A 17,508-nucleotide genomic window follows, 5' to 3' on the forward strand; every position below is an offset into this window, starting at 1 on the left:
CATGGGCAGGTCGGGGGAAGGGGCGGGGCGGCAGCGGCCGCCATGGTGGGGAGGGCGCGTGAGGGGAGGGCCCGCAGTGTTGGCCGCCATCTTGGGAAGGTCGGGAATGGGAGGAGAAACCGCCCGGAGAGCCGGGGCGGGACCGGGAACAAGGGGTGGAGGGACAAGGCAGAGCGGGGGAACGCGTTCCCGCAGCCGCCGGGCAGCGTTAGACGCGCTGTTGGGAAGGAATCCTTCCTTGCCCAGAGAAACTGTGGCTGCCCCATCCCTGGGAGTGTCCAAGGCCAGGTTGGACGGGGCTTGGAGCAGCTTGGGATAGGGGAAGGTGTCCCTGCCAATGCAGGGATGGAGCTGGATGATCCTTAAGGTCTCTTCCAACTCAAACCCTTCCTTTATTCTGATTGCCCGCTTACCCTGTGGAGGGGGGCCATGGCCCCACCTGCGCCGCAGGTAAAGCCTTCGAGCTCAGGCAAAGCCTCACGCACAGAAACGTGGTTTGGTTTTCTTAAAACAATTTATTATTTCAATTTCATATAAAAACCATGCAATCAACATTTATCCGCCGCTGGTTTCCCAGCTTGCATCAGACCCTTTTCCCATGATAAAAAATACAAACCATGACAACAGCTAAACACAAAGGTCAGGATTTTGGGAAAGCCCTTTGATTTTGGGAAGCATCTTTCAGTGACTGCACGCTAATTACAGCTGGCACAACAAGGGAAGAAATCAAACCATGATCTGGGATACAGAAAAATAGAAATCTGGCTGTACATACTTTAGTAAATACAATTCCATGTGATGGTGCATCTTTGGTTTGTGTTGATCGAGTGCCTCATCACACTTCTCCATCACTAGGTTCACAATCTGAGCCTGTGTGGGACTGGGAGCACGAGGCATTTTGGAGAGCGCCATAGAAACCCTTTTTCCCCCATGGAAAAGGGAAGAAAGACCTGACCCTGTCCCACACAGCTGGGAGCACCTCAGTTCCAGAACAGAGAATGGACTAAGGTGTTCCATGCCCTGGAGCCAAGGGGGCCAGGAAACACCCAGACTACCCCAAAACCCCCTATCCCCAGTGAACCTGAGCTTTTCTCAGTGAGGGACACATGGGCACAGGGTTCAAGAGGTGTTGGAGGGACTTTGGCCACCCTGGACATAAACCAACATGAGTCCAGAGGGGTGAAATGAGGTGGCAGCAGCAGGCTGGGGGTCCCTAATCATCCTCCTCGCCGCCGCCATAGAGCTCGGCCAGCTTGCGGAAGCGGCCGCCCCACTCGTTGAGGTAGTCGTAGTCCTGGTCGCCGTCGGAGGCAGAGGAGTTGAGGGAGCTGAGCGAGGTGGCCTCTGAGCCGCTGCCCTCGTAGTCGAACACTAGCAGCGAGTCGTAGGGCGGGGCCGTGGGGTCCGTGTCAGCCGCCTTCAGGTTCTGAGGGAACAGAGGGGTCAGCACCTGTGTCCTCGGTGCTGTCACCCCCTAGGATCTCCAGGTCAGGACTCACCCCTGGCCTCCCCTCGGTCAGGACTCACCTCGTCAATGAAGTTCCCGATCTCGTCGGGGTTGGCGGGGCGGGGCCGGTACTGAGGGGCTGCCATGAGTGGGGGGGCCACATCATTGCGGATCACCTCAGGCCGGGAGTCCAGCCCTCGGTGCAGCTGGCTCAGGTCATAGTCCTGGGGGAACAGGAGGAGTCAAGGCTCAAGGGACGACCACGGGTACCACCACCACCACCACTTGCTGGGGATGGTCCAGCAGGCACAGCCAGCCTACCTGGTCCTCCTCACCACCACCCTCCTCGTCATAGTGGTACACATTGTCCCTCATGTCATCCTCGGGTGGGAGCAGTGGTTCCTTCACCACCTTCCTCCTCTTCACAAAGAGCAGCAGCAGCAACAGGAGGACTGCAGGCACAGGAGGGGGGTGTCAGGGCAGCAGGGAGAGAGGGACCCGTGCTCTGTCCCTCCCCTCCTTGTCCCTGGGTACTCACTGAGCAGTGCCAGGATGCCCCCCAGGATGCCCAGGATGGCAGGCACGCCCATGCCACCAGAGATGTACGCTCGTCGCTCACAGTTCTTGGCTGGCCCCTCACAGCTGCAGACCTGGGCTCGCACTGGTGTGATCTGCTCCTTGTCCTGTCCATCCAGCAGCTTCAGGAAGATGTTGTACTCACCTGGCTCCAGATCCTTCTTCATCTTCAGCTTCACCAGGTCTTGGTAAACCACAGAATCATTTGGGTTGGAAAAGGTCTCCAAGATTATTGAGTCCAGCCATCCCACAGCACTGCCAAGGCCACCACTGACCCATTTCCCCAAGTGCCATATTCACACAGCTCTTAAATCCCTCCAGGGATGGGGACTCCACCACTGCTCTGGGCAGCCTGTTCCAATGCCTGACCATCCTTTTCATAAATGAATTTTCCCCAATATCCAACCTAAATCTCTTCTGGCACAACTCGAGGTTGTTTCCCCTTGGGACAGATCCTGACCCTCACCTAGCTGCACTCTCCTGCCAAGGAGTTGTGGAGAATGAGAAGGTCCATCCTAAACCTCCCCTGCTCCCTCAGCCACTCCTGGTGTTCCAGCCCCTTTCCCAGCTCTGCTTTGGGAACACTCTTGGAACTGGCACAGGATTTTGGCCCATGGCAGGCTCCCAGCCTAGTGCTCACTGCAGGGCCCAGTACCAGAGCAGGTGGCACCTACCTGGTGGCATCACCTTGACAGTCCAGTTGCTGCTGGAGCCATGCATCAGCTCTGCCTTGAAGGGGTAGGTGTTGGGGGGCAGGTCCTTGTCGATGATGGTTAGTGTCTGCTCCTCGGGCTGCTGGTTGCAGATGTCAAAGCTCCGGGGCTCTGGCACGGGCCCATTATCGTTCACATCCTGAAGCAGGAGCAGCAGCGTCCCTGTGCCGGTGGCATAATGTGGCGACCCTGTGGGACTGACAGTGAGCAAGGCACCCAGGGAGGAGCCTGGACCCCATGGGGGGACATGAAGGTGAGCACGGGGGCCCAACCCTCACCGTTGTCCACGGCCAGGACGATGGCCTTGTAGGTGCTGTTGATGGCATGCGCCGACTCCCGGTCCAGTGGCTGGGCTGCTGTGACGATGCCGTTCTCAGGGTCAATGGCCAGCCACCCCGCAGGGTCACTGCCCATGCGATACCTGGGGGCAGCCAGGGGTCAGCAGGGAGAGAGGAAGTGGCACACAGTGCAGCACAGCCCCTCAAACACCCCAGGAAAATCTCTGCCACTGTCACCCCCCACTCACGTGATTTTCTGGCTCTGCTCCTTGTCGGGGTCCTGGGCTGTGTAGGAAGCGACGTGGTATCCCACTGGAACATCCTCCATCACCTCCACCCGCTTGACCGGGGGTATGAAGATGGGGGCTTCATTCACATCCCTGACCACCACCAGGACATTGGCTGTAGCAGGAGTCAGGGGCACAGCGAAGGCAGCCTCGTTCTGCACTGATACCACGAGCTTGTACCGGTTCTTGGTCTCATAATCCAGGCCCTGGGGGTGGGAGAGAAGCTGGGTAGTGCCAGCAGGGAGTCATCTGGTGCTCAAACAGCTATGCAGCAGCAGGACCCACCTTGGCAGTTTTCAAGAGCCCATCATTAGTTTTGGGGTCAGTGGTGATCTCAAAGTTGCCCTGCGGGTCCCCGCTCTGGATGCGGTAGACGGCGTTCCAGGCCGGGGAGCCTGGCAGGTCCTGGTCTGTCACATGCAACCGGGTCACCAGCACCCCCACCTCGTTCTCATCCACTGAATCCTCATACTGCAAGATGGGACAGGGACAGTCACCTGTGTGGCCCCAGGCACCCCAGGTGGGGGCTTGTGCCACAATGCCCGGAGAGGGCAGAGGCTGGGGCTGGGTGGTACCATGGTGGGGTCGAAGACAGGAGGGTTGTCGTTGGCATCAGTGACTTTGATGATGGCAGTGGCAGTGTTGGTCAGGCCCATGCCCTCCTGGTCTGCAGCCTGGATGATCAGCGTGTAGTTGGGAGTGGTCTGCAGGGCAAAATCACCCCATTTAGGGTTAGTGTGGGGACTGGGGTGTTCCCCTCCAGCACCCCTGCAGGTGCCTGCTCCACCACCCTTCTCCAGCCTTGCTGTTCCCTGCAGGCACAGAGGCAGCCAATGTCCCAGCTATGCACCTGAGGGGCTGGCACTGCACCCCCTCCAGGCTCAGCAAGGCTAGGGGTCCCTAGAATGTCCTCAGCACAGCTCCTAGTGGGCTCAAGGCTGCACACACCCCTACAGCCAGAGACAGTGACCCAGGGATGACACATGTCAAAAACAGATGGACCCCAGGGTTCCAGTATCCCTTTCGCCTCATGGCACATCGCACTGTGGAGTAGCCATGGCAAGGTGCCCACCTCCCGATCCAGTCCTGTGCCAATGACACTGATGATGCCCTCCTCAGCATTGATGGTGAACATCTCCTGTGCACCCTTGGGCTCCTCGCTGAGGATGGAGTAGCTGATGATGCCATTGTTCACATTGATCGCATCATCCTCATCCGTAGCACTCACAGTCATCACAGATGTGCCTGGACATGGGGACAAGCAAGGGAGATTTCAATGATCGGTCAGGATCTACCAGACACACTGGCACTGCTGCTGCTCAGGGCTCTATGTGGTCCCAGCTCAGAGTCCCCCATGTACCCGGCTTTGCGTTCTCCTCAATGTAGCCGACAAAGACTTGCTGGGTGAAGACGGGCCGGTTGTCGTTCTGGTCAGTGACGGTGATGATGATCTCCATGGGGTCTTCCACGGGCTGCCCGTTGGCTGACACGGCGTGGGAGTAGAGCTGCAAGGGCACAGTCAGTGTGTGTGCTGTCCCCAGGACCGTCCCTCTCCCACCACAGGCGCCCCCTCACTCACCACATATTTATCCTTCTTCTCTCGGTCCAGGGGTTTTGTCACCTCCAGCCACCCTGTCTCCCGCTCGATGATGAAGACACCCACGGGGATGGTATCTGCTCCCTGCCCCGTGATGCTGTAGAAAACCTTGGTCTCTTTGTCCTTGTTGGATTTGATCTGGCAGCGAGGCAGGAAGAAGTGGGTGGAGACATGTCCCAGCACTCTGTGGACCCCCTGGACCCTGCCTGGTCCCTCTGGGGACACATACCTGCACCAGCTTCTTGGGGAAGGGCCCCCGCTCATTCTCAGGGCAGTTGATGGGGGGGATGACCCAGTCCCTCTTCTGCCGCCGGAGGCCGTGTCCATGCTCCGGGAAGATCAGCACGTCAGGTACTGTGTCCTGTTGGGACAGTGGCTCTGCTCAGTGCCAGGACCTTGCTGAGCCCTCTGCACCAGGGACAGGGGCGGCTGTGACCCCAGGGAGCGGGTCTGTGCTTTACCTGCTGCATCCGCTCGTGGTGTCTGTGCTGGTGCTCCCGCCGGCGCAGGGTCACCTTGGCTGAATGCTTCTTGCCTGTGGCGTCCCAGGTGTGCACGGCAAAGGTGATCTCCTGCTGCTGGAGCTGCAGGGGCCGGGTGGCAGAGACAATGCCATTCCTGCTCACCTTGAAGCGCGTGTCATCCGGTAGGAAGGCGGTACGGCGCGACTCGCCACAGTCCACAAAGTTCACTGGGAACAGGGGATTGAGTGGCAGAGGGTTCTGAGGACATGGGCACACACAGCACAGCCACACCCCAGAAGCCTGGAGTGGTGGGTGTGCTCCACACACAGTGACACATGGCCTGCCAGGATTCCATCCTGGGCACAACACACAGTGCATCCCTGCCTCCCTGGCTTTGGTCTAGGATGGGAAATGGCAGGACCTACTGTGCCTCAGGATCCCTGCCAGATAGTGATAATGGGGCAAGTGATACCTGGCACAGCATGTCCCTGTCCCCAGCACCATGTATGCCATGGCACCAGGCACGGCACATCCCCATATGGGTGTATCCCTGTGGCACAGCATGTCCCGAAGCGTGGCACGTCACCACCACTGTGCCCATGCTGTTCCAGCTGCTTTTCCAATAAAAGAAAAGGGCAACAGTCACTCACCCGCACTGGCACCCAGTGTCCTGACAGCCAGGCCCCTCACACTGCCCAGGTACCTCAGGGACCGCCAACCCCAGGGACAGTGGGCAGGGAGGGTCCCGATGTCACTAGCTCGGCTCCTGGCTGGGCGCAGTAGAGCCGGGCCGCCACGAGGCAGCGGTCAGCCGGCATCACATGAGCCGGGCCGCGCTCCCGAACAAACACCCTTTGTCTGGGAGAGCTGTTGGAGCCAGCAGCACCCAAGCTCCGGAGCCAGCACGGCCACCATCGCCCCGGCGTGACCCGCGCCTCGGCAAGGGGATGTGCTGGGGTGGGCGGGAGGCAGCACGGCATCGCCGAAAGAACGGAGCCCGTGGAGCTACGTCAGCCCGCGAGCAGCCCAGGAATGCGGGGTGGCTGTAGGATGGAGGGAGGGGAGAGCAATCGCTGTCCTTCTGCCCACCACGGTGCCCCCGACCCGGCCCAGGAAGACCCGCCGGCGCGATGCCAGCCCTGCTCAGCCCCACGGCGGGACCCCCGGCCAGGGCTGGGGGAGCCGGTGGGGCCGGCTGGGCAGGAACGTGCCGGGGCAGGCGGGGAAGGAGAGGCAGCCGCGGGCATAGCCGCAGTGCTCGACCCTGGCCCTGGCACGGGGCCCAGTGGGTGCAGCCAGGGGCGGCACGAAGCCCCCAGCCCCACGCTGGGTGCATTGAGTGCTCAGTGCTCAGCCCGCACTGGGTTCAAGGAGGGTGCTCAGAACCCGCTCCCCTCTTCCCGCTTTCCCCCGTTCCAACTCCCCCCCCTTCCCACCTGGCCATGCACAACCTGTTTTTCCAGCTTGGCTGAAGGAGGGCTGGCCCCAGCCCTCCTCTCCCCGGGGCTGGGAGATGGGGGGGGGTGGAGGGGGGGCCCTCTCCTGGGAATGATGGGGGTGGGAGAAAAGGAGAGCTCAGGCAGTCCTAGAGGGGGATCCCCCCCCCCACTTCAGTCCCCTGCCACCACCTACAGGGCACTGGGACAACCAGACTGCCAAATAGGGTGTGGGGCTGATACCCCACACAGGGGATCAGGGCAGCCCCCGAAAGCCACCTCCTATCCTATGAGGTCTCAGTGGGGCTGGATACAGGCAGAGCAGGTTGTCACCATCCCTGCAGTGCCACCACCCCATGTGTTGTGCACACACAGGTGTGCCAGGACAGGGGGTTCACCCCAGGGTGAAGGTGCTGTGGGTGACACATGCCACTGACGTCACCCCAGTTTCACTGTGACTTCAGACTCTCGAGGTTTCTCCACCCAGGGTTGACGGGGACTGTCTCAGCCCCCACCACATCCCCACCACCCCAGAGCCCCCCGACCCATGGAGCAGAGCCCTGGTGACACCGCAGCCCCCATACAGGTGTTGCTGTTCGCCGCCCCGGCGCCGCGCGGGGCCTGTCTGGGCCTGTTGGAGGGAAAACACCGTGCTCAACTCATCAAGCTAATTACAGGCTGGCTTGTCAGCCTGGCCACAAGCTTTGGGGTGTTCTGTGGCCCAGCATGGCCTGGCATCCACCAGGCTCAGCCACCCCATGGCTGGCATTGGGGTGGCACAGCTGTGAATCACTGGGTACCACAAAGGCCTCAAGGGCAGATGGTCCCTTCCTTCCTCCCACGCCCTGACTGTGACTGGAACCCAAAACTGAAAGTGCTGGTGCCAGGACAGAGGATTAACAGCAGGTCTGAGTCCTGCAGGGAAGTTACAGGGCTGCCCGTCACCCTGGTATCAGGCCCAGCCCTGATGGACATCGACTTCTGCGTTAATGATCAACCACAAGGCAAACAAACGTAATTCCTGGGGCATGGAGCAGGGTCCAATTCCTGTCTCTCCCAGGCAAAGCCGTTAGGGAGCTGAGGATGTTTGGGAGCCATTGATGCAGCACTAGGTGCTCAGCACCCCTCAGTTCTGTGCCCACCCAGCCACCCTGGCACACACACCGCGGTGCCAGCACCACTCTCAGCCATGAACTGGTGCAGATGGTGACGGCCACTGCACACAGCCCCAGAGCCCACAGAGTCCCTTTTGGGGGCCCCAGAGTGGCAGCAAGACCCCAGCACATGAGCCCCCAGTGCCCCCTTGCCACACCAGAACAGGGCTTTAGTGCCAGCACAGTGGGACACCAACATCCCCAAAAGCCCAGGAGCCCATCCTGGTGCCCATCCCCATGCCAAGAGCTGCCCTGAGGCCCTACACTACGGCTCCAAAGGGGGGGTTCACCCTGGTGAACCCAGGGTGCCAGGTGAGGCATGGGGCAGGGCAGGCGCCTGCGCACCCCACACCCCAACCTGCCGGCCCCGACAGGTCTGTGGTGCCTGAGTCAGCGCCGCCCGCGCCGGCGCACCCCGGGGAGCGGCTCCCGCTGCCCCCGCGCCATGACACCGTCCCACCGTGCCAGGACCACTGACTGGTGTTTATTGGGACCACCAGAGCCCTCAGTGTGACCATACCGCCGTGTGTGGGCACACCAGGCTCTGTCCCTCATGCCACCACATCGAGCCTGTCTACACCATCGTGGCACTGTCCCCACCGCCACAGTGCCATTCCTATGGCACAATCCCCACTGCCACAGCACTGTCCCCACGGCCCCATCCTCTTGGCTACACCAGCACCACTCGGGCAAGGAGCCACGGCTTTTTGTCCCCCATTACCCACCCCTGTCCCACACACCCCCCCTGTACCCACAGTCCCGTCCCTGTCCTCACAGCCACCCTGTCCTCCACACCCGGTGTCCCCGTGTCCTTACCTCGTCCCAGTGCCCGTCCCGCCGCCACACTCTCCCGCGGCAGCGTCAGAGCGAAGGTCTCGGCGGTGAAGCCGGGCTGGCACGACGCTGCCCGCTGGCACAGCCGCTGCCCACTCTGTCGGGAGAGAGACGTTAGCATCGGGACAGGGTCCCGAGCAAGGTCCCGCTGCCCCGGGCAGGGTCCTGCTGCCCCATTCCATGGCTCACCTGGAGCAGGAGCAAGAGAAGGCAGAGCGGGACCGAGCAACCCGACCGCCGCCCCATGGCCGGTGCCTGTGCCGGTTGGTGCCGGAAGGATCGGGCGCTGCCGCCACGGAGTCGCAGGTGCGTCCGATCCCCTCCCGCTCCCTCCCTGCAGGTGTCGACCCCGCCGAGAACCGCCCCGTCCCGCCCCGACGGGAGGCGGTCCCACCCCGCCCGCGCCCGGAACCCCAGTATTCCCGGTACCCCCGACGCCCGGTACCCGGTACCCCCCGCGGTACTGGTGTGGTACTTTTCCCACGGTCCCCGGTACCGTGGTACCCCCGTTACCCCCTCAGCCCCTGGTAGCCAAAGTACCCCACGAGTCCCCAGTACCCTCAACACCCCGGTACTCTGCCTGTCCCAGGTACCCCCGGCTCCCCGTGCTCCTGATATTCGCAGCCCCAGACACACAGCCCTTGTTCTTTCCATGCCTCTCCCGTCCAGGACAGTGGGAGCAGGGGGTGTTGGTGGGTGACACTAGCCAGGAGTACCACAGGGTGTCCCCATGCCACGGCCCCACAGATCCCGGCTCTGCAGCAGGGGACAAACATCGTACCCAGAGACCCCCCCGGGCAGGAAGGGCCCCTCAGGATGCTGCAGTCCCCGGCTTCCCCCATAGCCCTCTGTCCCAAAGCACAGCACAGCTGGGGGTGGCCCTATGAACGGAGACACGCAGAGTTTCCTAGTACCATCAGCTACCCCACCCCATGTCAGGAGCTGATCCTAAAGCCAGTGGGAGATCCCCAGAGCTCAGGATCCTTCCAGGGCCAGAAGCTGCTCTGTCAACCTTTGCTAGCACCCGTGGTCATCTCAGGGGGCTGGGGTGGCAGCCTGGGGGTAGCAGGGCTCGGCTGCCCAGGCCAGGAGGGATTTAGCACAAGGAATGCCCAATGACACCAGGGTCACTCCCATGTAGGATAGATTTGCGGTCAGTGCCCTGCTCATCAACATCCCTTGGGGACATGGACACCCTGTGGGGGGCATGGGCACTGCATGGGTGACACTGCAGCTGTGCCATAGGTTCCACACTGTGGTGGGCAAGGGGGAACAGGGCTGGGGTGGGGTCACTGCAGGGCTGGGGGCAGCACCGATCTTCAGGGCACAAAGTGACACAGAGCCTGGAACATCTAAAAAAACCAAATCCTTTATTAAAACTGACCCAGCTCCCATCCCCTTGTCCGCAGCATCACACGCCATCATTCCATACCTTAAAAAATAGATAATAACCACAAAAACGCAGGCGAGGAGGTGAGGGGGCTGCGCTGGGGTGGGGGGCACAGCAGGGGGAACCCCCAAGGCACAAAAGCAGCAATAAGGCAGAGGCAGCAGGCTGGGGGTCCCTAATCGTCCTCCTCGCCGCCGCCATAGAGCTCGGCCAGCTTGCGGAAGCGGCCGCCCCACTCGTTGAGGTAGTCGTAGTCCTGGTCGCCGTCGGAGGCAGAGGAGTTGAGGGAGCTGAGCGAGGTGGCCTCTGAGCCGCTGCCCTCGTAGTCGAACACCAGCAGCGAGTCGTAGGGCGGGGCCGTGGGGTCCGTGTCAGCCGCCTTCAGGTTCTGAGGGAACAGAGGGGTCAGCACCTGTGTCCTCGGTGCTGTCACCTCCTAGGATCTCCAGGTCAGGACTCACCTCCTCAATGAACGTGCCGATGTCATCGGGGTTGGCGGGGCGGGGCCGGTACTGGGGGGCTGGCAGGAGGGTGGGGGCAACGTCGTTTCGGATCACCTCAGGCCGGGCGTCCAGCCCCCGGTGCAGCTGCCGAAGGTCATAGTTCTAGGGACACACACACGTGGGGAGAGAGACAGTCAGGTTGCCCACGTTGCTACCAGACCCCCGACCCCCACACCTACCTGGTCCTCCTCGCCACCGCCTTCCTCCCCGTAGTAGAAGATGTTGTCCCTTGTGTCATCTTCAGGCAGCAGCAATGGCTCCTTTGTCACCTTCCTCCTCCTCATGAAAAGCAGCAGCAGCAGGAGGATGACTGTGGGGGAAGAGCGCCATCAGCGGGGCGCATCAGGATGGAATGTCCCCCACTGTGCCTGAGGCAGGGGTATCCCCGCAGCCCCAGGATCCCCACTCACGCAGCAGGGCCAGGAGCGCGCCCAGGGTGGCGAGGACGAAGGGCAGGGCAGTGACAGGCTGGGGTCTCTGGGGACAGCCCTGTGCCAGCCCCTCACAGGCACAGACCCGTGCGGTGACAATGGTCACTTGGGCTCTGCCTGGCTGGTCCAGCAGCCGCAGGTACACGCTGTAGGTGTCTGGCTCCAGCGGTGCCACCAGCTGCAGTGTCACTGTGTCACCTGTGTGAGATTGGAAGCTCAAGGATGATGCACCAGGAATGCAGCCATGGCACAGCTGCCTCTGCCAAGGACCCCCCCACATTATGATCAGCCCAACTGCAATACCTGTGTCCCCCACCTCCACAGCCCAGCTGTCCTCTGAGCCGTGGATGAGCTCGGCACGGAAGGGGCCGGTGTTGGGGGGCAGGTCCCGGTCAGTGATGGTGAGGAGCTGGGGCTGGGGACTGCGCTGGCACACAGTGATGTCCCGTGGCTCAGCCTCGGGGCCGTTGTCGTTCACATCGAGCAGAGTGAGGAGTAGCGTGCCCGTGCCCGTGGCTGGTGGTGAGCCTGGTGGGGACAATGCTGGAGGGAGGACCCCAAACCCAAGACTCTCATGGGGACATGGGTGACAGAGCAGCCATGGGGACAGAGGGAGCCTCAAAACCAAGCCTTTGCCAGGGACAGAGACTCTCTGGGCAAGGGTGGGAACAGTAAGGAGTGATGCTGGCAGGGGAGTCCCAAACCCAGGATCCTCAGGGGCCTGGGGTGCCCCAGGCAGGGGTGGGACCAGGCAGCCTCAGCACTGCTCCATGCTGGAGCTGGGATGTGTTTCCTGGTGATGGCAGCATGTGCCCCTCACGAGGGAGGGGGAACAAGGGCCCTTTCATGTCCCTCACCATCATCCACAGCCAGCAGCACAGCCATGTAGGTGCTGTTCTTGACGAAGGGGGACTCGCGGTCCAGGTGGTCCCGTGCAGTCACCAGGCCATTCTCGGGGTGCACAGCCAGCCAGCCAGCTGGGTCATGCCCCACCAGGTACCTGGGGGGCACAGGGGAGCTGGTGCTGCAGCGAGGAGCAGCAGAGACTCCCCAAACCTGCACACCAATCCTGTCCCCGCTCACTTGATCCTTTGGCCCTGCGCCTTGTCAGGGTCCTTGGCTGTGCAGGCCGTGAGGGTCTGCCCTGGGGGCACATCCTCTGACACCATGGCCAGCTGCAACGGTGGCACAAACACGGGGGCCTCATTGACATCCTCCACAGTGACTGTCACTGTAGCCGTGGCCATTGGCAGCTTCACAATGAAGGGGACCTCATTGGCCACTGCCACATGGAGCACAAACTGCTGCTTGGCCTCGTAGTCCAGACCCTGGGAGGGGCAAGATATGGGCAGTGAGAGCAGGACAGGCAGGACCCCACTGTGGGCAGCAATGGGGTGACATGGGGCGACACAGACCTTGGCGGTGCGGAGGATGCCCTCGTTGGTGGCAGGGTCGGTGGTGATGGCAAAGGCACCCCCGTCGTTGCCACGCAGGATGGAGTAGACAGCTCGCCACGCTGGAGTGCCAGGCTCGTCCAGGTCGGTGACAGCCAGCCGGGCCACCTCCCGCCCGGCCACATTCTCTGGCACGGCCGCCTCGTACTGCGGGGTCAGGGGCACCATCAGCACCACGACCCAGCAGGCACAAGGGAGGATCACACCCAGCAGAGGGGCCCACATTACCATTTTGGGGTCAAACTCGGGGGCATTGTCATTGACATCGGCAATCTCGATGATGGCCAGCGCTGTGGTGGTCAGTCCTTCGCCATCCAGGTCAGCTGCCTGCACGGTCAGTGTGTACTCCCGCACCCGCTGTGGTGGACAGACAGACACCCTGTCAGCCCCTGCTTGGGGCTGGGACCCCTGCCCCACGGTGCTGCAGAGCCCACCTCCCGGTCGAGGCCACTGGCAATCACGCTGAGGGTGCCAGTGGCCCGGTTGACAGTGAACATTTGGGGATGGGGCTCCCGTGGCTCCTGGCTGAGGATGGAGTAGGCGATGACACCATTGTACGTCTCCACCGCATCATCTGCATCTGTGGCTGTCACCTGCATGATGGAGGTGCCTGGGGATGTGGATGTCCAGGTAAGTGGGATGCTGGGCGGGGACAGTGCCAGGGCTGTGCCCAAGGAACATGGCTGGTGGGATGCAGAGCTTCCCCAAGGCACAGGGTCCTACCTGGCAGAGCTCCCTCTGGCACAGAGCCCCTGAACACCTCCTGTGTGAACTGGGGCTTGTTGTCATTCTGATCTGTCACTGTCACAATGATCTCCATCGGCTCCTCCACTGGTTTCCCATTCTCAGACACGGCATGGGAGAAGAGCTGCGGGTTGAGGTGTGAGCGGGGGGCGTGGCAGAGTGCCCCAACATCTCCCTTGTGTTCCCAGGCAAGGACCTACGTGGTACTTGTCGATGTGTTCACGGTCCAGTGGCTGCGTCACTTTCATCCAGCCTGACTCCTTCTCAATGGTGAAGATGCCCTCGGGGGGTGCATCAGCTCCCTGCCCTGTGATGCTGTAGAAGATCTTGGTGTCTCTGTCCCGGTTGGATTTGATCTGGGAGTTGACACAGACCAAGGGGATGGGGTCAGCATCCCCCACCCCACCCTTCCCCGACGCAGTGGGGATGCACCCCCAGCAGCCACCTCCATGCCCAGACTGACCAGCCTCATACCTGAACCAGCTTTTTGGGGAAGGGGCCCCTCTCATTTTCAGGAACCTTGATGGGGGGGATCACCCAGTCCCTCTTCTGCCTCCTGAGAGCAGCGTGAGCCCTGGGGAGCTCCTGTGGGATGGGGGTGAGTGAGGGCACAGCCGGATGGGGGAGCAGGGGGTCGGGATATGCGGTGCAGCATTACCTGGGGGGAGTGCCTGCTCTCTGCGGGAATTGAGGCAGGGTCTGGCTGGCCAGCGGCATACCGTGGGGAACCGACATCTCGGGGGGGTACGGTGAGTGCCCTGCCCACCGCTGGTAGCCGCACGGGGACCCCGTCCTCCCGCACCCCGACATCGGGCTCCTCCGTCCTCTGTGGCCCCGCGCAGCCTCCGGAGTTCCCTGCGAGGGTGAGGGGTCAGGGGGATGGGGGGGAACCTCTCCCCCGACATCTCCGAGACGCAACCACCAGCTCCAGGACCCTGCAATCCCCCAGAGTCGCGAGGGGGAGTGAGGCAGGGGACGGTTGGAGGAGAGGAGAGGACACCAGGAGCGGGGCAGGGAATACCGGGCGCCGTACGGGAGCGCGGTGGAAGTTTCGGTGGAAGTTTCGGCTTTGTTTCACAGATGATGGGAAATTCCTGGGCGGGCAGAGCCCTGTCCCAGCCCCCTCCCGGTGTGTCACCCCCTCGGGGCTCCCAACCCCCCGTGGCCAGATTATTGGGCACTGAATCTCCCTCCCCCGCCTCCCACGCTGCATCCCTCGTGCTGGACACAGCCCCGGCTCCGCACCCCCCCGGGGGAAGGATTAGGGGATTAGCGGAGCTGAGCCAGCTCCGGACGGCCGAGCGGCCCAGGGCGGGGCTGGGGGGGCTCCGGAAGGCGTGGAATGGGGCAGGGAGAGCCGTGCCCCACGGCTGCGAGCCCGGGGGCGACGGTAGAGCCATGTGGGGAGCGGCAGCCGTGCCCCGAGGGCAGTACCGGGGCCCCTTCCAGTCGCGATGGCCGCGATAAGAGACTTTAATGGGACTTGAGGGGCATCAGTCACCCTGGCAAGTGGGGCATAGGAGCCCAAGGAAGCCCGAACCCCCGTCATGGGGAGCCCCCAGCCCCGCTCCCCAGCAGTGGAACGGGTTGCTGTTCCCACCGAAGGGCCAGGCGGCACAGGGAGTACCCCACCATGTCCTCGGGGGTCCCTCAGTGGAGGCAGGGCACCGTGCCCGCTGAGTACCAAGGAGGAGCCGCACGGTCGGTGCCGGGGCCATGTGCTGCTCACGGAGGGGGTCATGCAGTGGCATGGCCAGACCCCAGACTGTGCCCACAGCAGGGGCCTGGCAGAGCCCACCTCCAGTCCCGGCAGGCTTGGCTGATGGAAACGAGATGTGGTGTCCACAGCAGGCGGAGGTCGAGGCCTCTCCCTGGCACTTACCGCCAAGGAGAGCTTTTAGTGCTCCCGCGGCCATTAGACGAGCGCTGGCTCCGGCTGCGTTCCCGGGCAGCCCCAATCCCCCGGGAGCCGCCGAGCGAAGAGGGCACCGGGCCCAGGCCAAGCGCCGGCAGCGGGCCAAGAGCTGGTAGCAGCAAGACCCTGCCCAGCTTCGGGCCGGCCAAAGCCCGCACCCCACGGCCGGAGAACGGTGGCCCTGGGGAATCCAGCCCCAATGCCATCCACCCTGCGGGGACCCAGCCCTGTTCGCGGCGGGTGCCCCACGGCTGGGCCAAAGGCACTGGCATCACAGTCACACGGCCAGCAGCCCGGTGAGACCAGACGGGCACCGCCAGCCCCACGGGGCACAGCCAGCCCCACGGCCAGGCCCCACCGCCCGGGGGGGAAGCACAGCCCTAGACCACAGGAGCCCAGGCAGCCCCTGCCGGAGCCCCACACTCGGGGACCCACGCAAGCCCCACAGCCGGGGCACTGCGAGGTCCTCTCGAAAAGCAGCGGCCCCACCACCGAGGGCAAGCTGATCTTGATCTCAGCAATCAGGGAGGCCCTGCCGCCCCCCGCCAGTGCTCGGAGCCCCGATCCCGGTCCCGATCGTGGCCCCAGCTCGTCCCCGAGTAGCTCCGGGGGTCTCGGTGCCGCCGCGCCCCGACGGTGCGAGTTACCTGGTGCGGGGAGCGGCCCGCGGCGCAGCCCCGGGAGGACGCACGGCGGGACCGGGGACAGGGCGGCCGCCGGCAGGAGCGGGGAGAGGAGGAGGAGGATGAAGATGGAGAGCGGGCAGAGCCCGGAGCGCGGCCCCCGCATGGCCCGTCCGTTGCCGCTGCCGCTGCCGCCGCCGCCGCTCCGGTCGCCGCCCGCCGCGTCCCGCCCCGTCCCGCCCCGCAACGCCCCAGGTGAGGCGGTGGCCGCGCAGGTACCGCCCCGCCCCGGAGAGCGGCCCCAGAACGCCCCAAGCGTCCCCCGGCAATGCCCTAGACCCCTCCATTACCCCCGCGACCCTACAACCGAGGGTTCACCACCTACAACACCTCCGGCAATCCCCATTACGCTGCGGTTCCCTCTGGAAACATCCGGCAGCCCCCGATACAACACCTCGATACCACCCGGGCACACCCGGTATTTCCCTGGAACCCCACAGCAATCCCCAGTACCCCGTGTTACCTCCCAGGCACCCACCCGTCGAGATCCAGGCATAGCCCGGTACTCCTCTGGCACCGCCCATTACTGGAACCTTCAATACCCTCCGGGCACACCCGGCGCCCCTCTGAAATCCTCCTGTCAATCCTCAATACCTCCCGGGAACCCTGGAGCACCTCTTGGTAACCTCTTAGAACGCCCTGGCAGCCCTCGGCAATCCGCGATACTCCCCATTGACCCCCGGTCGCCTCCAGTTACTCGTGGGGCATCTCCCCGGTCTGTACCCATCGGTATTGCCTCGGAACCCCCGGCACTCCCCGCTAGGGACCGGCAGTCCTCGGGCACTACCTACTCCCCGCCGGGCACCCCCGGTCTCTCAATGCCGCCCCCCGGTGCCCCCGGCCCCCCACCGCTGCCCCTCCGCCCCTCAGTGCGGCCCCGTGGACACGCCCGGGCATCCCGGGTATCTCCAGGCACCTTCGTGGTCCCGCCATTCGTCCCTCCCGGTGTTCGCATGAACCCTGGCACCTCCCACCATCGCCCCTGCAGGAACAGCCCCCCCTCCCCATTCCTCCCTGCTACCCCCGGCTGCCTCCTCCCCACTTTGCCACCTATGGGTGCACTGGAACTCTTGGAGGGGGGATCTGTGTGTGTCCCCCAGTCCCACAGGAGTGGGGACTCCCATGGCAAAAGAGGGATAGCCCCGGGGGTTTTTCCCCCCACCCAGCCTGAAGTAGCATCTCGTGTGCTGGGTCCCCCCATACGGTGCCCCAGACCCCCCCAGGGCTGGCAGCTCTGGAAAGGCAGTTCTGCTTTCCCGGCCAAGGTCACTGACGCAACAGGGAAGGTTCCCAGCTGGCACCTGGGGGGAACAGCCAGTGCAGCTGCAGCCATGGCACCCTGCACCTTCAACCTCCTCCTCCTCCTCCTGCTGGTGGGACCATCCCAGTGGGGCCGGGGGTGTTGCATGGCCACCCCCCCGGAGGTTCCAGGTAAAGCTGTGACCCTCCGTGGCCCTGCAGGCCCCCTCTCCATTCCACAGGACATGCTGATCTTCCCGGAGCATGGACACGGCCTCCGGCGGCAGAAGAGGGACTGGGTCATCCCCCCCATCAACTGCCCTGAGAATGAGCGGGGGCCCTTCCCCAAGAAGCTGGTGCAGG

The 17,508-nt window shown here is 63.3% G+C and overlaps 2 protein-coding genes across 2 annotated transcripts; both read right to left on the reverse strand.

The window, feature by feature from the left end:
- Positions 1 to 1,213: 1,213 nt before the first annotated feature.
- CDH1 (cadherin 1) lies at positions 1,214 to 9,032 on the reverse strand. Its single transcript, XM_062499813.1, has 16 exons — positions 8,976 to 9,032; positions 8,769 to 8,883; positions 5,360 to 5,589; positions 5,128 to 5,259; positions 4,881 to 5,036; positions 4,662 to 4,806; positions 4,374 to 4,546; positions 3,877 to 4,005; positions 3,587 to 3,772; positions 3,263 to 3,507; positions 3,015 to 3,157; positions 2,698 to 2,925; positions 1,986 to 2,207; positions 1,769 to 1,899; positions 1,528 to 1,671; positions 1,214 to 1,426 (listed from the first exon to the last, which is right to left on the reverse strand). Exons 1-16 carry the CDS (start codon positions 9,030 to 9,032, stop codon positions 1,214 to 1,216), a joined length of 2,649 nt encoding a protein of 882 aa, XP_062355797.1.
- A 1,319-nt stretch (positions 9,033 to 10,351) lies between these two features.
- On the reverse strand, positions 10,352 to 16,193 carry CDH3 (cadherin 3). Its single transcript, XM_062499815.1, has 15 exons — positions 15,871 to 16,193; positions 13,967 to 14,163; positions 13,783 to 13,893; positions 13,509 to 13,664; positions 13,288 to 13,432; positions 12,999 to 13,174; positions 12,793 to 12,921; positions 12,526 to 12,711; positions 12,194 to 12,438; positions 11,968 to 12,110; positions 11,414 to 11,638; positions 11,090 to 11,308; positions 10,859 to 10,989; positions 10,638 to 10,781; positions 10,352 to 10,564 (listed from the first exon to the last, which is right to left on the reverse strand). The coding sequence occupies exons 1-15, from the start codon at positions 16,010 to 16,012 to the stop codon at positions 10,352 to 10,354; spliced, it is 2,562 nt and encodes an 853-aa protein (XP_062355799.1). The 5' UTR covers positions 16,013 to 16,193.
- Positions 16,194 to 17,508: the final 1,315 nt, after the last annotated feature.

The sequence above is a fragment of the Cinclus cinclus genome, chromosome 11, assembly GCF_963662255.1.
Source record: "Cinclus cinclus chromosome 11, bCinCin1.1, whole genome shotgun sequence".
Classification (NCBI taxonomy): domain Eukaryota; kingdom Metazoa; phylum Chordata; class Aves; order Passeriformes; family Cinclidae; genus Cinclus; species Cinclus cinclus.

Coding starts and splice junctions, on each gene's coding strand:
- CDH1 (XM_062499813.1), bottom strand. CDS start 9,032: ATGGGGCGGCGGTCGGGTTGCTCGGTCCCGCTCTGCCTTCTCTTGCTC. Junction 5,260..5,359: donor ACCACGAGCGGATGCAGCAG/GTAAAGCACAGA, acceptor CTGTCCCAACAG/GACACAGTACCTGACGTGCT. Junction 3,508..3,586: donor GGCTCTTGAAAACTGCCAAG/GTGGGTCCTGCT, acceptor TCCCACCCCCAG/GGCCTGGATTATGAGACCAA.
- CDH3 (XM_062499815.1), bottom strand. CDS start 16,012: ATGCGGGGGCCGCGCTCCGGGCTCTGCCCGCTCTCCATCTTCATCCTC. Junction 13,175..13,287: donor GCCAGAGGGAGCTCTGCCAG/GTAGGACCCTGT, acceptor CCACATCCCCAG/GCACCTCCATCATGCAGGTG. Junction 12,922..12,998: donor CCAGTGGCCTCGACCGGGAG/GTGGGCTCTGCA, acceptor TGTCCACCACAG/CGGGTGCGGGAGTACACACT.